Source organism: Gymnoscopelus microlampas (genome assembly GCF_963454915.1).
Source record: "Gymnoscopelus microlampas genome assembly, chromosome: 5".
Taxonomy (NCBI): domain Eukaryota; kingdom Metazoa; phylum Chordata; class Actinopteri; order Myctophiformes; family Myctophidae; genus Gymnoscopelus; species Gymnoscopelus microlampas.
The window spans coordinates 11,388,307-11,409,227 of record NC_139942.1 but is presented as its reverse complement, the minus strand read 5'-3'; the positions used below and the strand labels follow the sequence as shown (position 1 = coordinate 11,409,227).

Genomic DNA, 20,921 nt, shown 5'->3' with positions numbered 1-20,921 from the left:
AAGATAGGCAGTGTAGCAAAAATAAAGTTTGAGACATACATTAGGCTGCCGTCACACAGCCCGTTCGGCGAAAAACTACTTATGTTACATATTTCGTGTAATATTATTCATGTTTATGAAAATGTTTTGTTTTAACAAAATCAATAGCCAAAAACAATGCATAGCCAAAAAAAATTCCAGGACCCTTGATAAATTCCAGGACCTTTGATGATGTTTGATCAATTTCAAACCTTTTCCAGTACTGGATTTTTTTAAATTTTATTTCAAAATATTTCCAGGAATTTCATGACCGTGGGGACCCTGAAATAACCACCCAAAACTCGGATATATCCGACAGAAACCGCAAAAAAATCGTGCGCGCCAACTCCGCACCGGGCCCCGCATTTCTCCCAGACGGCTCTGCAGCTATATAAGTGCTTGTAAGAACACCTCCTGTGTTGAGCAGCAGGAGACCGCTATTAAGACGACCCTTTGTCTACTGCAGCATTGATTTTTTTTTTTGGATAAGATATTTCAGCTGTATTGTATGAATATTTTTTCCACAATATTCAAAAAGATTATAGAAGACAACTCCAGTGCCAAAACTAGTAACTGGTGTAGGCTACTGACCATGGTATTACTGTGCTTGTCTGACCAGCCAACTGGCCTGACCTGAAGCCCATAGAGCAGGGGTCTTCAAAGTTTTTCAGGCCAGGACCCCCTAGCAGGGACCCCCTCTATATTGTATGAAATGATGTTTCAGATTACTTTTTTTTTAACTTGGTCTGCTCTTTCTTCCCTCGACACCGATATCTCTTTGAGCTTGTAGATCGGCTATTTTTGGCTAAAGTTCTCCTCAGAAAAGGGATGCTAGGGTTCAGGTGGTTAATTGTAAAAAAAGAAAGAAGAAGAAATCATATCACACAAAGATTTGGCGGACCCCCTGTAGTAACTCTGAGGACCCCCCTCGGGGTCCCCGACCCCCTGTTGAAGACCCCTGCCATAGATAATCTATGTTGTATTGTCAAGAGGAAAGTGTGAGACACTAGACTCAACAATATAAATGAGCTTATGGGCTGCTATCAAGGTAAACCTGGGCTTCCATAACGCCTCAGCAGTGCCACTAGCTGTTCACTTCCATGCCATGCCCCATTGATGAAGTCATTTGTTCAAACGTAGGCGTATAGACCAGACCAGGTGGGCCCCAGCTATAATAGTTAAGATAGCATCACAATCATTTTAACAAATTATCCATGTATGTATTGGCTATTCAAAAGTAGCAGATCTACAAGCTCACAGATGCTATTTTTGAAAGTATTTGAATTATATCAAAAATGTTTTGGAATTATTATATTATTATTATTATATGGGGTTCCGCGGCCAAATACATATCAATTTGGGGGTCCTTGACATGAAAAGGTTTGAGAACCACTGTTATAAGATGCCAGAACTATAAATGCACTTTCTCAACGTCGGGTCCGGGAACCATGCACCTAATAGGGGTCCCACGGGTGACGGGACCCTTATGGGTCTGTAACTCTGCTATTGGACCCAGAGTTAGAGTTAGAGTTAGATAAACACTGAGGATTATTACATTGTACAAATTGTATTATACAAAATACAAATATGGACAAACTCATACAGGCATGCAAATGTAGTGATAAATTACGAATTAGGCACAGGTTCTTAGTACTATCGATTCAATCGATTCTTTTCAAGGCGATGCGATTTTAGATCGATACTTACATATCAATATAGTTGGATCGTTGAAATTCAAATTGATGCATCGATGTATCAATGTACTGTATTGTTGCACCCCTAAAAGGCAGGCAGGCAGGCAAATACTTTTACTTGTACTCCTACATCTCAGAGGCAAATATTGTGCTTTTACTCCACTACAAATATTTGAAAACTTTAGTTACTTTGTAGATTTTGATTGTTATTACAAAACAAACATTAACCCCTTCAGCCCTACATACATTTCGGCCATTTGAAAATAGCCGATCTACAAGCTCACGATGTGACGCATTGTGAGCTTGCAGATCGTCTATTTTCAAAAGATTTTTTATATTTATTTTATATTTTTTTTATATTTCAAATCTTGAAATGCAACATTCTGCATAATGAGTACTTCTACTTTTGGTACTTTAAGTACATTTTGATGCAATACTTTTGTACTTTTACTGAGGTACATTTTGAATTCCGGACCTTTACTTGTAATGGAGTATTTCTATATTGCTGTATTGACACTTTTACATAAGTACAAAAAATAGTACTTTTTCTACCACGAGTAGTAAAGCTTAGCTACTTACTGCTAAGCTACTTTCTACATTTAAATGCTAGCTAAGCTACTTTCAAAGCTGAATTCTTTTGCACTTTTGACTCCACTATACATTTCTAGAAAGGTAGCCCCAGGATACAAACTTACATACCTTTAATTTTGAATTATTGAATTAACCACTTAAAGCTGCACTTTTTTTAATGAATACAATATAATTTAGTCCAATCGGTATTAGAGTATGTTCATACAACATAACTTATATAAAGTGGGGTGGTTGTATTTTGTCTTCCTGCTCCTCTATTGAGACATTTAAATCATGTCAAAGGTCGCATGTCTCACTTAGAAACAGGATCTGACACAAATTTTGACCTGATGGTAAAGATTCAACTTATCCCCTGCAGGCAGGCTCTATTGGCTCAATGGTAAAAATGTCAGCACTTGCGCAGCCAGGAAACCGGGTTTAAATCCAGGGTAGAAGAGAAAAGTTACAGAGTGGGCAGCTTTAAGCCCTATTTAAAAAAAGAGTGAAAATAGCAGATCAACAAACTGATGTTGATGCAAGTATTGCTTCTGCTTGATTACACTATAAATATTTTTTTAATACATTTTTTTTGAATAAATAAAGCTTAAATTAACACATTTATTTATGTATTCATTTATTTAAGGAGGATTTTTAGGGGGGAAATAGTCAGAAATAGTCACCTTTTAAATCATCAATAAAACATTAAACACTTAAACCCCCACATCCGTATTGTGGGGAAGGCTTTCGCTGACAATAGCAGATTGACAAGTTCGTTGTGAGCTTGTCGATGTGCTATTTTCACAGAAAGCTTGCCCCACAATAACACAAAACAGAAAATACACTAGTATTGAGCCCTGAGGAACTCCGGCTACCCATATTGGGTTTAAATCATACGTGGGCAACTGGCGGCCCGGGGGCCCCACCTTCACTTAATGCGGCCCGCAGGTTAAAATCGGAATACTGATATATTATTGATTTCAGCTGTTACAATTGCAAACAATAACCCCGCGATTTCTTTATTATTATTTACAGTAGCTTTTCTAGACCCCAACAACTCACATCTGGCCATCAAAAACCACGGGACCTTTTTTATTGTGTAAAAAAGACATATTTAGCCACCTGCCCGAATGCCCCCGCCCACTGCAAAAAAAAATCGCGAAACTTGCTTAAACTATAGAAAGCAGTAAATGAATTTGTTTTATTTACTTTAATTATAAGTTTATAATTATAACTTTAATTATAAGCTAAAATATAAACCTTGGTTGTAAAAAAAACAAAGTTGTCCTTTAACTTCATGAAGTTAACTATAACTTCTGCATTTGAAATTAAATACACATTTTATTGTTCAGGATTCCACTTAAAAAATAGCACAAAAAAAACTGAATTCCAATTCAAAAATAGCAAAAATAGCAGATCTACAAGCTTAAAATGTGTCGCACCGCGACACGTTTTGAACTTGTAGATCTGCTATTCTTGCTACTTGTGTGACATAGAATGGCCTATATGCAATGTGGCCCTCTGGAGTGAGTGCGGGAAATATACAATATTACCATTTAAACCAGGGGTTGCCCAGCCCTGGTTTAAATGGTTACATCAATTTTAAAGAAATATAAAAAAAAACAGCATCCACTTCCCACCACTAGTATTGGGGCCACCAGCAGGTGTCACCAAAGAGTGCTTTTCCCTCCACAGTGTGTTGGGTGGAGGTGGAGCTTTACAGTCAGGGTTTGTAGTGCCTTAATACTTTACAATGCACGCATAGTATTTACCAAACCGGCACACACACACGCGCACACACACACACCCACACACTCACACACACACACACACATCCATCCATACATACATACATACATACACACACGCACGCACGCACGCACGCACACACACATACATACATACACATACACACATACATACACATACACACACACACACACACACACCACACCACACCACACCACACACTAAAGTGATCAAACCAATGCGCACACAACCAAATTTCTCAGGATTACAAGATTCTCTCTCTCTCTCTGGATGGATTTCTTTAAATCAAAGGACAAATGGAACTGTTAGCCATGAGACAAAGGCAGATCTGATGTCTGTCTGTCTGTCTGTGTGTGTCTCACATCCAGACAGGGGACAATTAAGGGACAATCAGGGGAATGGACTTTTAAAACCTGTTGAATGTCCCCCCAACAAACCGCATGAAGACTGGAGCGTCTATTGTACAGTTTGGAATTATTTATAATCCTCAGGGATTACAATCAACCAGGACACAATGGATAATTTCTTCACGGAGGTAATTTTTATATTATATATTTTAAATGTTTGTTACGACATTAATGTGTCATTATGGGATATATCATGTGTTTTGTGCGTGTGTTAATGGTTCAATATACAGACGTTGTTTGAATCGACAAAGCGACGAGCGATCAGTTCCCGTGGCTCATTGTGGAAGCATGTTGATCACACTGTAACAATCCACACACTGTTGATTTGTGAATCCATTTGTAACTTTACATTGACACAACATTAACTGTAGTCTATGGCCTGCATATGCATACACGCATGTTCATTTAATGCCATATTGTAGTTGCAATGTGTTGCGTTGTGTTAGCCCTCGATTTTTGACACATGTATGCAAATGTATAAATCGATCAAATATATATTTATGCAAATATCAGCATTGATCAAATATACATTTATGCAAATATAAAAATCGATCAGATACATCTGATGGTCTTGGTCCAAGGCTATGTTTGTGTTGTGTTACATTGCTGTTCACTGCCTAGTGGTGAAAAGAGTACTCACAAGTAAAAGTCTCAATGTATATTTTGTAATAATAATCAAAATCTAGTAACTTGAGTTTTCAAATAATTGTAATGGAGTAAAAGTACCCTACATTTGCCTCTGAGATGTAGTGGAGTAGGAGTAAAAGTACAGAAAACTGGAAATGCTCTGGTAAAGTAAAAATATCTCAAAAGTGTACTTAAGTACAGTACTCGAGTACATGTAGGCCTACTTAGTTTACACCACTGCTAAGTATACAAAACAATAAGTTTGGCACTTCTCTAACACTTCTAACACTTGTCTTAACATTATAATCAACATTAAAGTCATATAAGTGGGCTAATGCTATGCTAATTACGTTATTTGTTTTCTGTAATTAGGTGTAATGAATTGTAGGCCTACGTTTGTGTTGTGTGTTGTTGCATGTTGTGGTCAATTGGTCCACCAGCGGTGCTTCATTGATTGTGTGTGTGTGTGTGTGTGTGTGTGTGTGTGTGTGTGTGTGTGTGTGTGTGTGTGTGTGTGTGTGTGTGTGTGTGTGTGTGTGTGTGTGTGCGCGCGCGTGCGTGTTGGAAGTGGTCCCAGGGGGACGCTGGTATTTCCGCACGTCCTTTCCTCCGAGAAACAAAAGAAGGGCTCCTGTGAATCTATTAATAGAAACCTACCTCACGATGTATATAGGCCTATGATTTAACCTACAGTGTGTGTGTGTGTGTGTGTGTGTGTGTGTGTGTGTGTGTGTGTGTGTGTGTGTGTGTGTGTGTGTGTGTGTGTGTGTGTGTGTGTGTGTGTGTGTGTGCGTGCGCGCGCGCGCGCGCGTGCGTGCGTGTGTGTGTGTGTGTGCGCGCACGCGTGCGTGTCCAGCTTTGGGCCATTTGTTGAGCAGTATCCACATGATTTGGTCTTTGCAGTTACTGCACACTTTAGCTTTGTAGGCCAGAGTTATTCTCAAACATTGTTATGTCAAGGACCCCCACATTGATTTGACCGTGGACCCCCATATGAAAAGGTTTAGCACCAGGGACCCCCGTAAGAGAAGATTTTTGTCTTTAAGGTCAAATGTAATGCAGAATTCTACAAGTGTCTATAGCAGTGGTTCTCAAACTTCTTAATTTGAAGGACCCCCATAACCCTAAGAGTGTGCCAGTCTCATCTGTACGCTCTCAGAGTTATAGACCTGTAAGGGTCCCTTAAAGGAACCCTGAGGGTTCCTGGATAACACTTTGAGAACCACTGTATAGAGTGTGAAACCTATGGTCTGAATAGTCATTCTATCTGCGTTAACTTCTTGCTGAGGGACATAATTTTGAAATCATTTTGCTGGGGGCCCCCTGGAACCCCTGTGAGGGCCCCTGGCGGTCCCCGGACCCCACTTTGAGAAGCTTCCGTGCAGGCTGCTCTTATTGGCTTATCGACACTAGTGTTGCCTTATCACTGCAGCGCTACTTGGAACTGGAATGATTGACTTAGTAATTTGAAATCACAAAACCAATAAAAACCTGCTCAATGTGTCTTGCTGCAACACAACAGTAGTTATTATTTGACAGATATTCGTTTTGTTTGACAACATCCGCGATAAGATCTTGGATTTCCCTCTTTTTTTCTCTGGTTGAATAGACATCGTCGTCCCTCTGCTCAATGGAAAAATCATTAGCAAAATTGTTTTTCTTTTTAAAGAGCAAAACCTCGCCCACTTGATGATAGGGCTATCATCTGTGCAACTGTCAGTACGTGTGTGTGTGTGTGTGTGTGTGTGTGTGTGTGTGTGTGTGTGTGTGTGTGTGTGTGTGTGTGTGTGTGTGTGTGTGTGTGTGTGTGTGTGTGTGTGTGTGTGTGTGTGTGTGTGTGTGTGTGTGAGAGAGAGAGATAGAGAAACTGTCACTGGGGGTTAGAGCACAGGTGTGACTCAACTTGTCAACACCTTCTCAGGTGTCACCAGTGATGATGTCATCTGAAAGGGGGCGTGGCCCCAGGTAAAATAGTCTTGCCCATAACTTGATTTCGCAATTTTAACCGTCAGGAGGCGAAGACCAGCCGTTGCAAAACTTGATTATTATCCTCATATGAATCATAGTTTGGGGATTTTTTTTTTTTTTTGGCTAAGAGATAAGGTGTGTCTGTTTGCATGGCCTGCAGTGTGTGCTGTGACCTGTAGGAACTGACGCAGGTCTGTGCTTGTACATGAACCTGTCAAAACCACATGAACAGGAGTTATGTTATGAGTTATTATGGTTTCAGAACAGGAGTTACTGGCTCTTCGTATTCTTTCATATGAGCACCTCACGCGTCACAGTAATGTTTGATCTGTCAATATAACAACTTAACATGTTTAGTTCCAAAAATACGATATCGAAACATTTTATGTTGGTCATTTCCAAGTTGACTGAACAATACCAGCTATGAAAATATTCACCCCCAGAATGGATGCTATTTCATGTTTTTAAACATTAGTCTAGAGTCAAGAGATGTGCCTGGAAAAAAAATCAAAACATACAAATACGACTAAAGTCTTTTGTGTAATGGATTAATTGGCCATTGAAAGTATGAGACTGTGACACTTATTTTATGTTCCTTTTTCACGTGACCATATATCACCTTTGTAAGAAACTCTTGTAAAGTTTCTAACTAGTAAAGATTTCAGAAGTTGTTTCAAAAGTCTTCCAAATGTATCAGAGTCTTTCGCATGGCGACGTGTTGTGAGCGTGTAGATGGGTAATTCTTTCGAATAGACAAAGTATAAAATAGTACTTAATTTGTGACTGGATGTTTTGTAGTAATAACCTAAATCTGCAAAGTAATACAAGTTTTAAATTGATTGTAGTGGGGTAAAAAATATGCCATCTTTCTCAGAGATAGAGTTGAGTACAATTATAAAGTATCAAAGTAATGTTAAGTACAGAACTTACTGTACTTTACATTACTTAGTTACTTTCCACCTCCTGCTAGTAAATACAGTCTAGTACCCATGCAGCCTTGCTGAACACTGTGAGTGGAATGGGTTCATTTCAGACAGTCGATGCTTCTTGGGAGATTTGAGGTTTTTCTTTTCTGTTTTTTTTTTCTCAATCTCGTATCCTGAAAGCCTTTATGAATTAAACACAAAACCCCGAAACGCAGTTCTGTAAGGGAAGCATTATCCAATCCACATTCCTCTCTCTCTCTCTCTCTCTCTCTCTCTCTCTCTCTCTCTCTCTCTCTCTCTCTCTCTCTCTCTCTCTCTCTGTCTGTCTGTCTGTCTGTCTGTCTGTCTGTCTGTCTGTCTGTCTGTCTGTGTGTCTCTCTCTCTCTCTCTCTCTCTCTCTCTCTCTCTCTCTCTCTCTCTCTCTCTCTCTCTCTCTCTCTCTCTGTCTTTGTTTCTTTCTGTCTGTCTGTCTGTTGTCTGTCTGTCTGTCTGTCTGTCTGTCTGTCTGTCTGTCTGTCTGTCTGTCTGTCTGTCTGTCTGTCTGTCTCTGTCTCTGTCTGTCCCTCTCTCTTCTCTCTCTCTCTCTCTCTCTCTCTCTCTCTCTCTCTCTCTCTCTCTCTCTCTCTCTCTCTCTCTCTCTCTCTCTCTCTCTCTCTCTCTCTCTCTCTCTCTCTCTCTCTCTCTCTCTCTCTCTCTCTCTCTCTCTCTGGTTGTGTTTCCATGTCAAATGGTCTTTTCCTTGAAGACTGGCTCCTTTGTTTCAGTCCAGATTAGCTGGCTGATAGACCGGCAGGCAGGACGATATTTGAGACTATTGTACTGCCTGCTTTCTGGCACTGCTGAGAAATTCCCTCTCTCTCTCTCTCTCTCTGGCTTTCTTTTTTCCCTTACTCTTTCCCTCTCTCTTTTTTTCCCTCCCTCTCTCCCTTTCCCTCTTCCTCACTCATTTGTCTCTCTCTCTCTCTTTCTCTCTGTCTCTCTCTCTCTCCGTCTTGCCTGGGAGCGGTTTACATTCAGCGCTGCAACAGCCAGACGTGCCGTCGTCACGCATGAGACCGGTTTCACTCAAACGCAACGCACAACTGCGCCGCTGTTGTGCGTTTTCTTTTACCACACGTGAGCTGCCGCATGTCTTATGTGTTAATTGCACCAGAATAGGCCCAATAGCTAGTAGCTCTCAACCTCTGCAACCTGAACATGTTGCTGTCTGTCAATTCCATCAAATCCAATTCCATCAAGTTTGTTGACTAATTGCTATAGGACTATGTTACTGGAGTGAAAGGACGGTCCTCCAATTGTGTATACAGTGACCTAAATCAGTGGTTCTGAAACTTTTTCATGTGAAGGGCCCCCCCCCCCCCCCCCGCCCCCGCCCCCCCCCCCCCCCCCCCCCCCCCAGGTCCCCTGGGGGTCCCCGAACCTCACTTTTAGAGCCAATGACCCGAATGACAGCATGCATTCTGGTCTCTCTCAGCTGTACAGTAACTCCCATATGGACAGAACATGAATGAATCCAGTGTCCTCAGTGAGTGAAGATAATTGAGTGGAATGACATGAATGGCACCAGTAATGACAACATATGGGTCACTGTGCCGTCTGTACGTAGAGTCCATGCGTTCAGCGTTCACTCACTCGACTTCTGTCGCCGCACCTGCCTCGTTTTTCATTGGCCAATAGGGCCGAGGCGGGAACGTATAGGCTGACCCTGTCCAGCTTTGTTTGGACTTTGAGGCTCGTATCTAGCAGTGGTGGGAAAAGTAATGTTTTTACCAGGAGCGCCTGGTAAAAAGTGGTTAATGTATGTATAGTAATGTATGTTTTGTAATAATAATCAAAATCTATAAAGTAACTAGCGACTAAAGTTGTCAAATAATTGTAGTGGAGTAAAAGTATAATATTTACCTCTTAGATGTAGTGCAAGTAAAAGTGCTGCACATTGGAAATACTCCAGTCAAGTACTTCACAATTGTGCTTAAGTACAGTACTTGAGTACGTGTACTTAGTTACTTTACACCACTGGTATCTAGACATCTCGGATCATTTTAGGAGACACTGCGATGGTCTGAATAATGATCACGGTACCCTGAAAACCAGGAGAACAATGCACACCTTCAGAGCAGAGGTCTAGAGGTCTTACTACATCCATGTTTGCTACATTCCATCTGTACCGTAGGTGTTAGATAGATCTACACTACTTCAGAAAGCCACCGAGCCGCCTTGCCGAGCCATGTGGCTCATAGCGCAGGGGCGCTATCTCCTGTCTCTGTAGCGTGAGGCGGCCCCCAGCCATGATGTACAGGACAAGTACACCCCCTGGCAGTGGTGGAAAAAAGTATTCACATTTTTTACTTAACCCTTCTTAATTTTTTTTCGAAATCCTAACAGTTTTTTGGGAAAAAAAAAACATTTAAAAAAAAAAAAGATTTTTCAAAAATAGCAGATCTACAAGCTCATAGCGCGGCACTCGGTGCCGCGCTATGAGCTTGTATATCTGCTATTTTTGAATAGCCAAAGAAATCTAAAGTGACACAGATGCGTTCCAGGTCTTAATGGGTTAAAGGGATAGTTCATCCCCAAAATGACTTTTTTTCCCTATTGATTACACAACCCATGGAGCCTTGAATTCATGGAGATCTTTTAGTTTTTGTGGCATTTCTAACCCAATAATTTAATGACCGGTGGCAGCTCCGGTAGTATACTCAAAATGTCAACTTTGAGTCTCCTACCGGATACATTAGCATCTTTCCGCCGGTCATCAAATTATTGGCTTAGGAATGCGTCAAAAACTAAAAAATCTCCATGAATTCAAGGCTTCATGGGGTGTGTAATTGATAGAAAATAATATCATTTTTGGGTGAACTATCCCTTTAAGTAAGAGTAACAATACTGCAATGTAGAAATGCTCTGTTACAAGTAAAAGTCCGGAATTCAAAACTCATTTGAGTAAAAGTACAAAAGTATTGGTATCAAAATGTTTTCAAATGTATAAAATGTTTTAAAATCTTTTGAAAATAGCAGATCTACAAGCTCACAATGCGACGTATTGTGAGCTTGTAGATCAGTGGAGGAGATTGTAGACAGTGGAGGAGATTGGACACTTAGAGTTGACCCTCCTTTGTCTCAATAAGAAGGTTCCTCTACTGTTTATATATCACAGTAGCCAGATGATGTAGATGTCTAATGTCGCAATGCGACGCCTTGTAAAACGTGGCTGAATGAATGTTTCGGGGGTTCATTGGCCAGCCTTAGCGGGGTTGTCTGGCCATGTGACGTAAGGCTAGTGTTCTGTCTGCTCTCCCTTTTTAATAAGAAAAAGCTAGCTTGGCATCATATTTGCCACAGTTCCAGATGCCCGTTTGCTCTGCTGAGGCGAGGACCCCGTTTTAAGAGAGATGGCAGAGAAGCAGAGACGGGCCCTGAGCCAACGCCAGTGGAGTAAAAGTACTTTCCACTCGTATTGAAGAGCGATGGGAGTGAGGCAGTGGAGTTAAATGTACTTAGTTACAGTGCGGAGTATATCTTTGTATTGTTGTCGGGCAGAAACATTGTGTCTCCATATTCTAACTTTTTTCTGTGAATGCCCTACTTGATCATACTACTAATAGTCACCAGAGGTGGAAAAAGTACTCAAATGTTTTACTTAAGTAAAAGTATCAATACTGCAATATAGAGGTACTCCGTTACACGTGAAAGTCTGGATTTCAAAATTTACTTGAGTAAAAGTACAAAAGTATTGGTAACAAAATGTACCAAAAGTAAAAGTACTAAAATGTTTGAAAATAGCCGATCTACAAGCTCACAACGCGGCGCGATGCGACGCGTTGTGAGCTTGTAGATCGGCTATTTTCAAATAGCATATGCATAAAATAGGGCTAAAGTTGTTAATGTATGTTTTATAATGTAATAATGTATATCTGCAAAGTAACTAGTAACTAAAGTTTTCAAATAATGAGTAAAAGTACAATATGTGCCTCTGAGTAAAAGTATTGGAAATTCTCAAGTACAAATACCTCAAAATTATACTTAAGTACAGTACTTAAGCAAATGCACTTAGTTACTTTCCACCACTGAGTGTCACCCAAAAGTAGCAGATTCGCACAGCGTGTCGAACTTGTAGATCTGCTACTTTTGCTACTTCTGAATTTGAAAAGTAACAGTTTTGGACATATGAAGTTTCCACCCGACAGTGACGATATGTACTTAGTTACATTCCATTTCCACCATTGTTTAAGAGGTGGCAACGGGGCCCGAACCAACGTCAGTGGTGGAGTAAAAGTACTTTAGTTACTTTCCTGTTTTAAGAGCGATCCGCGGGCCGTGGTCCAACAGGCAGGCTGCTTTCTGGACTCTGAGTTATTTCACGACTGGTGTTAAAAAACCCTTACAGAGCCAACAGACAGCTTTCACAGGAAGCTTGGCTTGGCTCGTCTGTCTGTATTATTTCTTATCTCTTTCCCCCCCTCAAGACAGTAAAAAAGAGAGCCGTGAAACACGATCCGCAGTCCTATAGGGTGTCTATATACCAGTCTAATGGACTGCGTTTATATAGCGCCTTTCTCGTGCTTAACAATGTATTTCACATTCACCCACCCACACACGCACGCACACGCACCCACGTGCGCACCATAGACTGTAAAAAAGAATGGACAAAGCCACTCCCCTGCTTTCTACAGAACGAAAATGAAGCCGATAGTTCAGGAACATGCATTCCTCCATCGTTAATATATACAGTTGGCCACGCCGGAACTCAAACGCTATTGGTTGAGACCAGACACGTGACCAGCGAACCGGAAAACACCCCCAAAAATGCTATTGGTTGGGTAGCTTGTCAATCAAGAGTGGGGGCGGGGAATGAATGCTATTGGTTGTGTAGGTTGTCAATCAAATCATCCCGCCCCTCCTGGAGCATAGCCTACTTTATCGTAAATTTTAGAATAAATGGGACCATAATTTAGCAAAACGCATATCATGATGATTGAAAGGAGACTTTAAACTAGCGACTGGAAGCATATAGAATTTATGACAATTTTTATTACGGTAAGAAAATCTATTCTAAAGTTTGTCAAAAACCCATTCACTTGCGCTAAAATAAATTCTTTCTGACACTTCAGGTCGGCGCAGGGTAAAACAGCGCCACTCTGGCCATTCATAAGCTTCCGTGTTGGCCTCATCGTAAATATCCAACCCTTGCCCCTTGGTGCGCACGCGCACACACACACACACACACACACGCATTGAGACGCCGACGGCAGAGCAAACCTTGCAAGGCACCAACCTGCTTGTCAGGAGCAGTTGGTTGGTTCAAGTGCCTTGCTCAAGGACACTTCGACACACAGCCATGGAGGAGCCGGGGGAATCGAAATGACAAAGTCCCCCCTCCCTCACCCGCACCAAGTTCTAAAACATCTTCGGAAATGTTCCGAAATAAGTGAAAGTAGTAGATCTACAAGCTCACAATGTGGTGCAGTGTCTGCTGTTTTCACCATATTTGAAGTAGGGCTCAAGTGGTTCATTCACTATGTGCTTTTCCCCTTCCTGTAAATGTAGTGGAGTCAAAAGTACCCAACACAGCACATACATATATTAGGCTACAAGAAAATGCACTTTAAGTAACAGTATTCAAGTAAATATACTCCATTACTCTCCACCTTTCTTGTGCTCAATACCATGAAGCTGCAAACCTCTCTGCTCGCCCATCCGGCTGTTGAGCTTGGGGGGGTGTCGGGTTTCAAACCCCCAACTCCACCCCCCGCCGAGGGGGGGGTCACTCTGACACAGCAGCAACCTAATGTTGACATCAGCATGAGAACGCTGCTGTATAAACGCAACGGGGGGTGTGTGTGTGTGTGTGCGTGTGTGTGTGTGTGTGTGTGTGTGTGTGTGTGTGTGTGTGTGTGATGTGGTCAGGTCATTAGTGCTCGTCATTAGACCGTTAGGTTTTATACCCCTAACGAGAAATGCAGACGGTAGCACTCCAGCGCACATACAGAGAGGGTTCACAATGCAGGTTTTTTTTAGAAAAAGACACACTTCCAAGCCTTCCAAGCTCACTACAACTACATGTTGCGATGCAGCACGTTGTAGGCTTGTAGATCGGCTATTTTTTGTTATTTGTCGTACAACGCAATGCGATGCGTACTTTCTGCAAATGTATTTTTTACAAATGGAGACCTGGCTGACTGTTGCCTCGTCACACAGCTCCAGATCTGAAACTAAAGATTTGGTGAAACTCACAGTGGTTAATACATTGATCCTGTGATTTTCTCACTTTGACTTATGATGATCTGACTCCATGAAACTGTATGATACGTCAGATTAGTCTTTGAAAAACAAACTTGACTGGACTTGACCTGTGTAGCAACAATCACACTAATATCATTAACACACCTTTAGGCGTTGACACTTACTGATTGGCTGAGGGAGAGCAATATGTCTGTCAGTGACACACGCGTGCGCGCGCATGAACACACGCACGCACGCACACACGCACGCACGCACACACACAGTCCAATACAAACGGCTGCAATGAATACAGAAACACACATCTCTTTTGCATCTCTTAAGTACTGTATGCATAGTGTCGCTGCGTGCGTGCGTGCGTGCGTGCGTGTGTAGTCTGCGTACATGTGTGCGTGTGTGTTATAGGGCTTCACGATCTCGTTTGATACATCTATGGTGCAATCTCATTTCTAAATGACGATTCCATTGACATCACGGTGCATTGACATGTTGACTTATTTGCTTCTGCAACACTCCCAGGTGAAATGTCAGTCACACTTAACCCATTTAGACCTGAGGCCGATTCTAAAAACGATTCTAAATCCTGACGTAAGTTTTCTGAAAAACTCAAAATTTTCATTTATTTTTGTGCTATATACCAGGTTTGGCCTTTCTTTTATTGAAGAACAATGGCTTCTATTTCAGCATGCTAACTTTGCAGGAAGAGAAAGCATCAGTCGGAGGACCAGTCATATGAAGATAATGTTGTAAATGGATGAGTTGCTCCTTTTAAACGATTTAAAGCAAAACACCCTCTTCATTTAACATTCACGTCATACAACTCCACTGATGTTATCTCAGTCCTATTCCTCATTGGCAGCGCGCTGTCGCCGCCGACTATAGAAACCCGACACGGCACGTTGACACAGAGCGTATGACAGACTGTTTTCAAGCTAAAGAAACGAGTGACAATGAGTAACAATTCCCCCATGGCGAGGGAGTGGGTGTTTATATTGATAAAAGAAGCATATGTGTGGATTGTACAACTAGGTAATACTACTAACTTGCCTGCTCTTGGGGCTAGCTGCATCCCAAACAACACACAGATAGCATGAGCGCTAACATGGCGTCTCTGTCGGTTGGAAACCTCATACGTCCAAAACTGTACATTTTCAGGATGCAAATTCAAACATGGAAAAAGTAGCAGATCGACAAGCTCGAAACGCGTCGCTTCGCGCCGCGTTTCGAGCTTGCCGATCCGCTACTTTTGATACTTTTGCGTGACGCTGTAGTATGATGAAGTATCGCGTCAATTTACGGGGAAAAAACACAAAAAGTTAAAACACAGAGATAAGAGGTTTCTGCCCGACAGCAAGGACGGCTAAGTCTGTGTTCTTTCTTTTCCTCATGGTCTGATTCAGGCAGGTCTGTTTACATACCAAAGGGATTTAGCTTTAAACTTCTCATAAGACATTCTTATAGTCATCAAATCCTCCCAGTTCAACAGTTGTCCTCCCAGTCCAGTCCCCTCAACGCCCGTGCCCCCCAGGTCCGTCCCCCCGCCCCCCCCCTCTCTACATTGTAGGTTAATCCCTGCATACCAGCAGGGGTGGATGTAGGTCTGTGGGACGTTGTGATAGGGGCCCCCGGTCAGGGCCATTGTGCGGAGGACAGATTAGGACAAGATGACGGCTTTTAGTAGAGTGTGTGAACAGAGAACGGTGGGGCTGGGTCTGGATTCAATCATCGATCCCTGACCTCTTTCCTGCAGTCCATAAGGGCACATCTAAATGCTTTGACTGAAGTAGGCTATTAAAATACTATGGAGGACCGAAGCACGCTCTGCTGACGCTGGCTTAAGAAAAAAAGGCTGCACTCACATCATTCTGTTTCTTTGAGTTTTTAAATTTGCCGCAGCACAAGTCTGACAAACGGACGCGTTTCGGCTACTCAGTGTTTGTGTGTGTGTGTGTGTGTGTGTGTGTGTGTGTGTGTGTGTGTGTGTGTTTCGCTCTCTTCTCTCTCTCTCCCTCTCTCGCTCTCTCTCTCTCTCTCTCTCTTTCATTTCCTCTGTTATTTTCTTTCTTCTTCTCTCTCTCCTTCACCCCCCCACTCAGCTTCCTGTCTGATCAATCCCAACATTCCTCAGAGCTCTGAGTGTGTGTGCGCGCGACACACACACACACACACACACACACACACACACACACACACACACACACACACACACACACACACACACACACACACACACACACACACACACACACACACACACCACCTCCTCAATCTACCGGACCTACAATTCTGAACCAAATGGACCCTCATGGGCGTGTTGAATTGATGTTAATCACTTTAATTTGTCGGCCTGGGTTTCCCGGGCATCTGCAATCGGTACCCTCCTTTTTCTCAGACCAAGTCTCTTCACCGAAAATATCAGATCTTCAAGCTTAACAATGCGTCACGTCATCTGATATTTTCGCCAAATGTTCAGCTATTACGAGATGCCCAGGATAGGGGCCGCCAGGGTCCACGTGGTTGACTGTACACAGGGAGGATTGTGCTGTTCACTGCTCACAGAGGAATGGTTAGGCGGCAGGCCTGTCACAATTATTACATAATCGCCTAATCGCAATCATTTCAGATAATTAAAACTATCTGGGAAGCCTTCCGTTTCCCAGAGTATTTTTGACTCTCCAGGACACACCAAGACAAGGTCAAGGTCCGTGCGTTGCACGTCCTTCCCCCTCGAACCCTGAACTTCCTCTCTCCGTGTCTCTGTCGATATCTATTCTAAATGAAGCGCGAACAGACACAAAAAAGGGAATATAACTTTCCCCCCCTTTTTGCCCTCCATCCATGGCCACATACTGTAACGCCGGTCGAGCAGAACAGGATGCATGCTGGGATATGAGAGGTGGTTTCGCGGTTGGCTGGACGCACATCCATATTTCAAACGGGTTTTACGTTTTTTTTTTTTAAAGTCTCTCCTGACACTAATCCATGTGACCCCCCTGCTGTGACAGGCCTCCGCCGTTTCCTAAACGCTTCAATTAAAACGTCCGGCTTCAAGATTTGTGTGCGTTTGATTTATGCTCGGTGACAAGGTGCTGCGGAGACACTGCAGGTCAACTTGTGACACCCGTCTTAACCAGTGGTGGAAAGTAACTAACTTACTTTTACTCAAGGACTGTACGGTACTTAAAGGTAGGGTATTAAGTGATTTTCTTTGATTAAAATAAGTGTTAAATAGCTCTACATTCTGATAGCACTCATTGCTATAGAGTGTTTGTTCAGTAACATGAGTCTCCATGTCTCTCCAGTTCTTTATTAAACAGAAAATGCATGTTAAGGTCGGGATACCAATGGTATCCAATCAGGATAGAGACCTCAAACAGGACACAATGGGAACTGGAACACTATAACAATGTAGCTGATAAATGGGTAATCTCTCCTTGGCTGAAATTGTGTCACCTACCTGAAAATGTATTTTCTGTTTATACAAGAACTGGAAAGATGGGCAGACCCCTGTTACTGAACAAACACTCTATAGTAATGAGTACTATCAGAATATAATGCTTTAACCTTTTAACCAAAAAAACGTTTGTTTTAACCAAAAATATCACTTACCCTACCATTAAGTATAATTTTGAGGGACTTTTGCTTGACTTGAGTGTTTTACTTTTGTCTATATTTACTTATCTACTCCACTACACCTCAAAATGTTGTACAGCTGCTACAATTATGTGAAAACTTTAGTTAGTTACTTAGATTAGTGTTTCAAAACATACAGTACATTAACAACTTAAGCCCTAATTTATACTTTTTATACTACTAACATGTGAAAATAGCTGATCTACAAGCACACAACGCACCACGATGCAATGCGTTGTGAGCTTGTAGATCGGCAATGTTTGGCTAATGTTCCCCCCCAAGAATAGGGTATGGCAAGGAAGGTTTGAAATGGTTAATGTAAAAAACAATCCTATCACACAAAGAATTGTCGAGCCCCCCGGCCCCCCCTGTAGTAACTCTGAGGACCCCCTACGGTTCCCGGACCCCCTGTTGAAGACCCCTGCTGTAGAGTGTTTGTTCAGTAACAGGGGGGTCTCCCTGTCTCTCCAGCTCTTTAGTCGTGCCCGGTAAGCAGTTCTGTTGTCCTTTATGAGACACAGGTGTCCACTGGCATTGTCGCGCACACACACGCACGCACGCACGCACGCACGCACGCACGCACGCACACACACACACACACACACACACACACACACACACACACACACACACACACACACACACACACACACACACACACACACACACACACACACACACACACACACACACACACACACACACACACACACACACACATGCGCACACACACACACCTGGCCTCGTAGAAAGAGAGTTATTCTGCAGAGTCATTGACATTGAGCACCTGGTGGGCGGAAGCTGTTCTCCTCCAAGCACTGGTGTAATTTACTCAAGTACTGCACTTAAGTACAATTTTGAGGTATTTTTACCTTACTGGATTATTTCCAATGTTCTGTACTTTTACTTCTACTCCACTACATTTCAGAGGAAAACATTATACTTTTACTCCTCTACAATTATTTTAAAACTTTAGTTACTAGTTACTTTGTAGATTTTGACATACTTTACCGTCTTCAGCCCTATATACATTTCGGCCATTTGAAAATAGCCGATCTACAAGCTCAGCCATTTTCAAAATATTTTTATACATTTCAAAACTTTCTATTTTGGGTACTTTAAGTACATTTTGATACCAATACTTTTGTACTTTTACTCAATTCAATTAAAAATTCTGGACTTTTACTTGTAACAGAGTATTTCTACATTGCAGTATTGATACTTTTACTTAAGTAAAATAATTCTTCAGAAGCTCAGACACAGTGAGATGAGAATGACAGCGGCTTCTGGTTAAAGTTTACTGAGACAGATGGCTCTTTAGAACTACCACACCTACAAGTCAAGCGCGCAGAGAAGAGTATTATCACAGGTTTTGGTTTTGTTTCCATATGCTACGGCTAATAATATGTATTATAAATTATTGCTTTTTATACCAATTATTGAGTAATACAATATTATTGTTTTTTTTTAAAAGAGTAATAAGTAACTAGTAACTTTGATACTCTTCCTTAGTAACTTGCCCAACACTGGCGGGATGGGGCGTGTTCCCCCCAACACACGCACACGCACACACACACACACACACACACACACACACACGCGCGCGCGCGCGCACGCGCAGGTGTACGCATGCATGCACTCACACACCTACACAAACACAAGGTGTATTAGTGTTAATATTGCACTAGGAGTGCAGATATAACGTCAGTGTGTGTTCAGTGATTGAACACAGTTTGCAGCCTGTCTGTCAGAAAAGATTGAACTCGGTTATTATTAGAGACGTGATTTAAAAAGGAGCCAATGGATTCCCCCCCCCCCCCTTCTTTTTATGTCCTCTGCCCAGAGCCAAAAACGCAATCAAGTCACTTCATCATCAGAGTTAATGTCCAGTTTGTAAAGTGCAGTCTATTGCAGAAATATTACTGTGTGTACTTGAAGACATTCACATGGAACCTGATTTAGGGTATGGTCTGGAGAAGTGATTTCAAAGACCCGCATTTTAATATGCATTATTAGGACACGGACCCCCATAACTCTTGAGAGTGTACAAATGGAACTAAATGGACCCGTGAGGGTCCATTTAGTTCCATTTGTACACTCTCAAGAGTTAACACTCATTTAGCTGGTGACCCCCAGCTGGAACCCCCTCAAGGACCCCTGGGGGTTCCCGGACCCCACTTAAGAAACACTGGTCTAGAGAGCAGGGCCCTTATCCATCCATCCATTGCCGTTGCTCTCTCTCTCTCTCTCTCTCTCTCTCTCTCTCTCTCTCTCTCTCTCTCTCTCTCTCTCTCTCTCTCTCTCTCTCTCTCTCTCTACCCCTGAAATAAACGTCCTGTGTGACGGAGGTTTTGGTAAACCTCTTCTAAACTAACCAGAGGAAACGCATCACACATGTTACAGACAAAGGAAGCCAGTAATTAAGGCGTATTTGTTGAGTCGTCGCGCACGTTAATTTGTAGCCACATGGCTGCTTAATTAGCACTTAGCATTTTGGGTGATGATGCCATCTAACATGCTGACAAGTTTGTTTGTTTGTCTTTCCTCACGTCTGAGTCATTTATGAATGATTCTTGGATGTTGAGTTGGGACAACACGACCGTCTTTTGATCTGCAGAGAGAGAGAGAGGTGATTGCAACTTTTTTAACACCTGGTATTCGAACCAAACGCTGCTTTACAGTACCTACCGCTCATTCAAGAGGGAATTCCCCCACTATAGGCCAGGGCAGATATTGCCCTTATGTGCATTTTTGTTTTGACACATAAATATCGCTTATACATCACTGAGGACTTTACAGCGAAGCTTTCACACTGTGTGATGAGCATGTGGTGTTAATATGGTGTTTACAGATGTGTTCTAATCATCACAGTGCTGATGAGGTCTCGTTAACACTTTTAAAAGCCTGGGAGATGCTTGCTGATGTTGCACTGTTTCATCACATTAACCCTGTCATCCCTGTTTTTGGCAAATATGCACCTTTTAAGATAGGTGCTTTATCAGCAAAAGAGCTTCCCCTATGATGCCGAGACAAAGAACCACTTTGTGTGCTACTTAGCACCATTTAAGTTG

The 20,921-nt window shown here is 42.1% G+C and overlaps 1 protein-coding gene across 1 annotated transcript in view; it reads left to right on the top strand.

Moving 5' to 3' along the window:
• The first annotated feature begins 4,057 nt into the window (after positions 1–4,057).
• Positions 4,058–20,921, top strand: part of myo10 (myosin X) — a 156,278-nt gene continuing 139,414 nt past the window's right edge. The window contains exon 1 of the mRNA XM_084056351.1: positions 4,058–4,584. Within this exon, the coding sequence (XP_083912477.1) occupies positions 4,564–4,584 (21 nt within the window). The 5' untranslated portion in view covers positions 4,058–4,563. The remainder of the gene's footprint in view (positions 4,585–20,921) is intronic.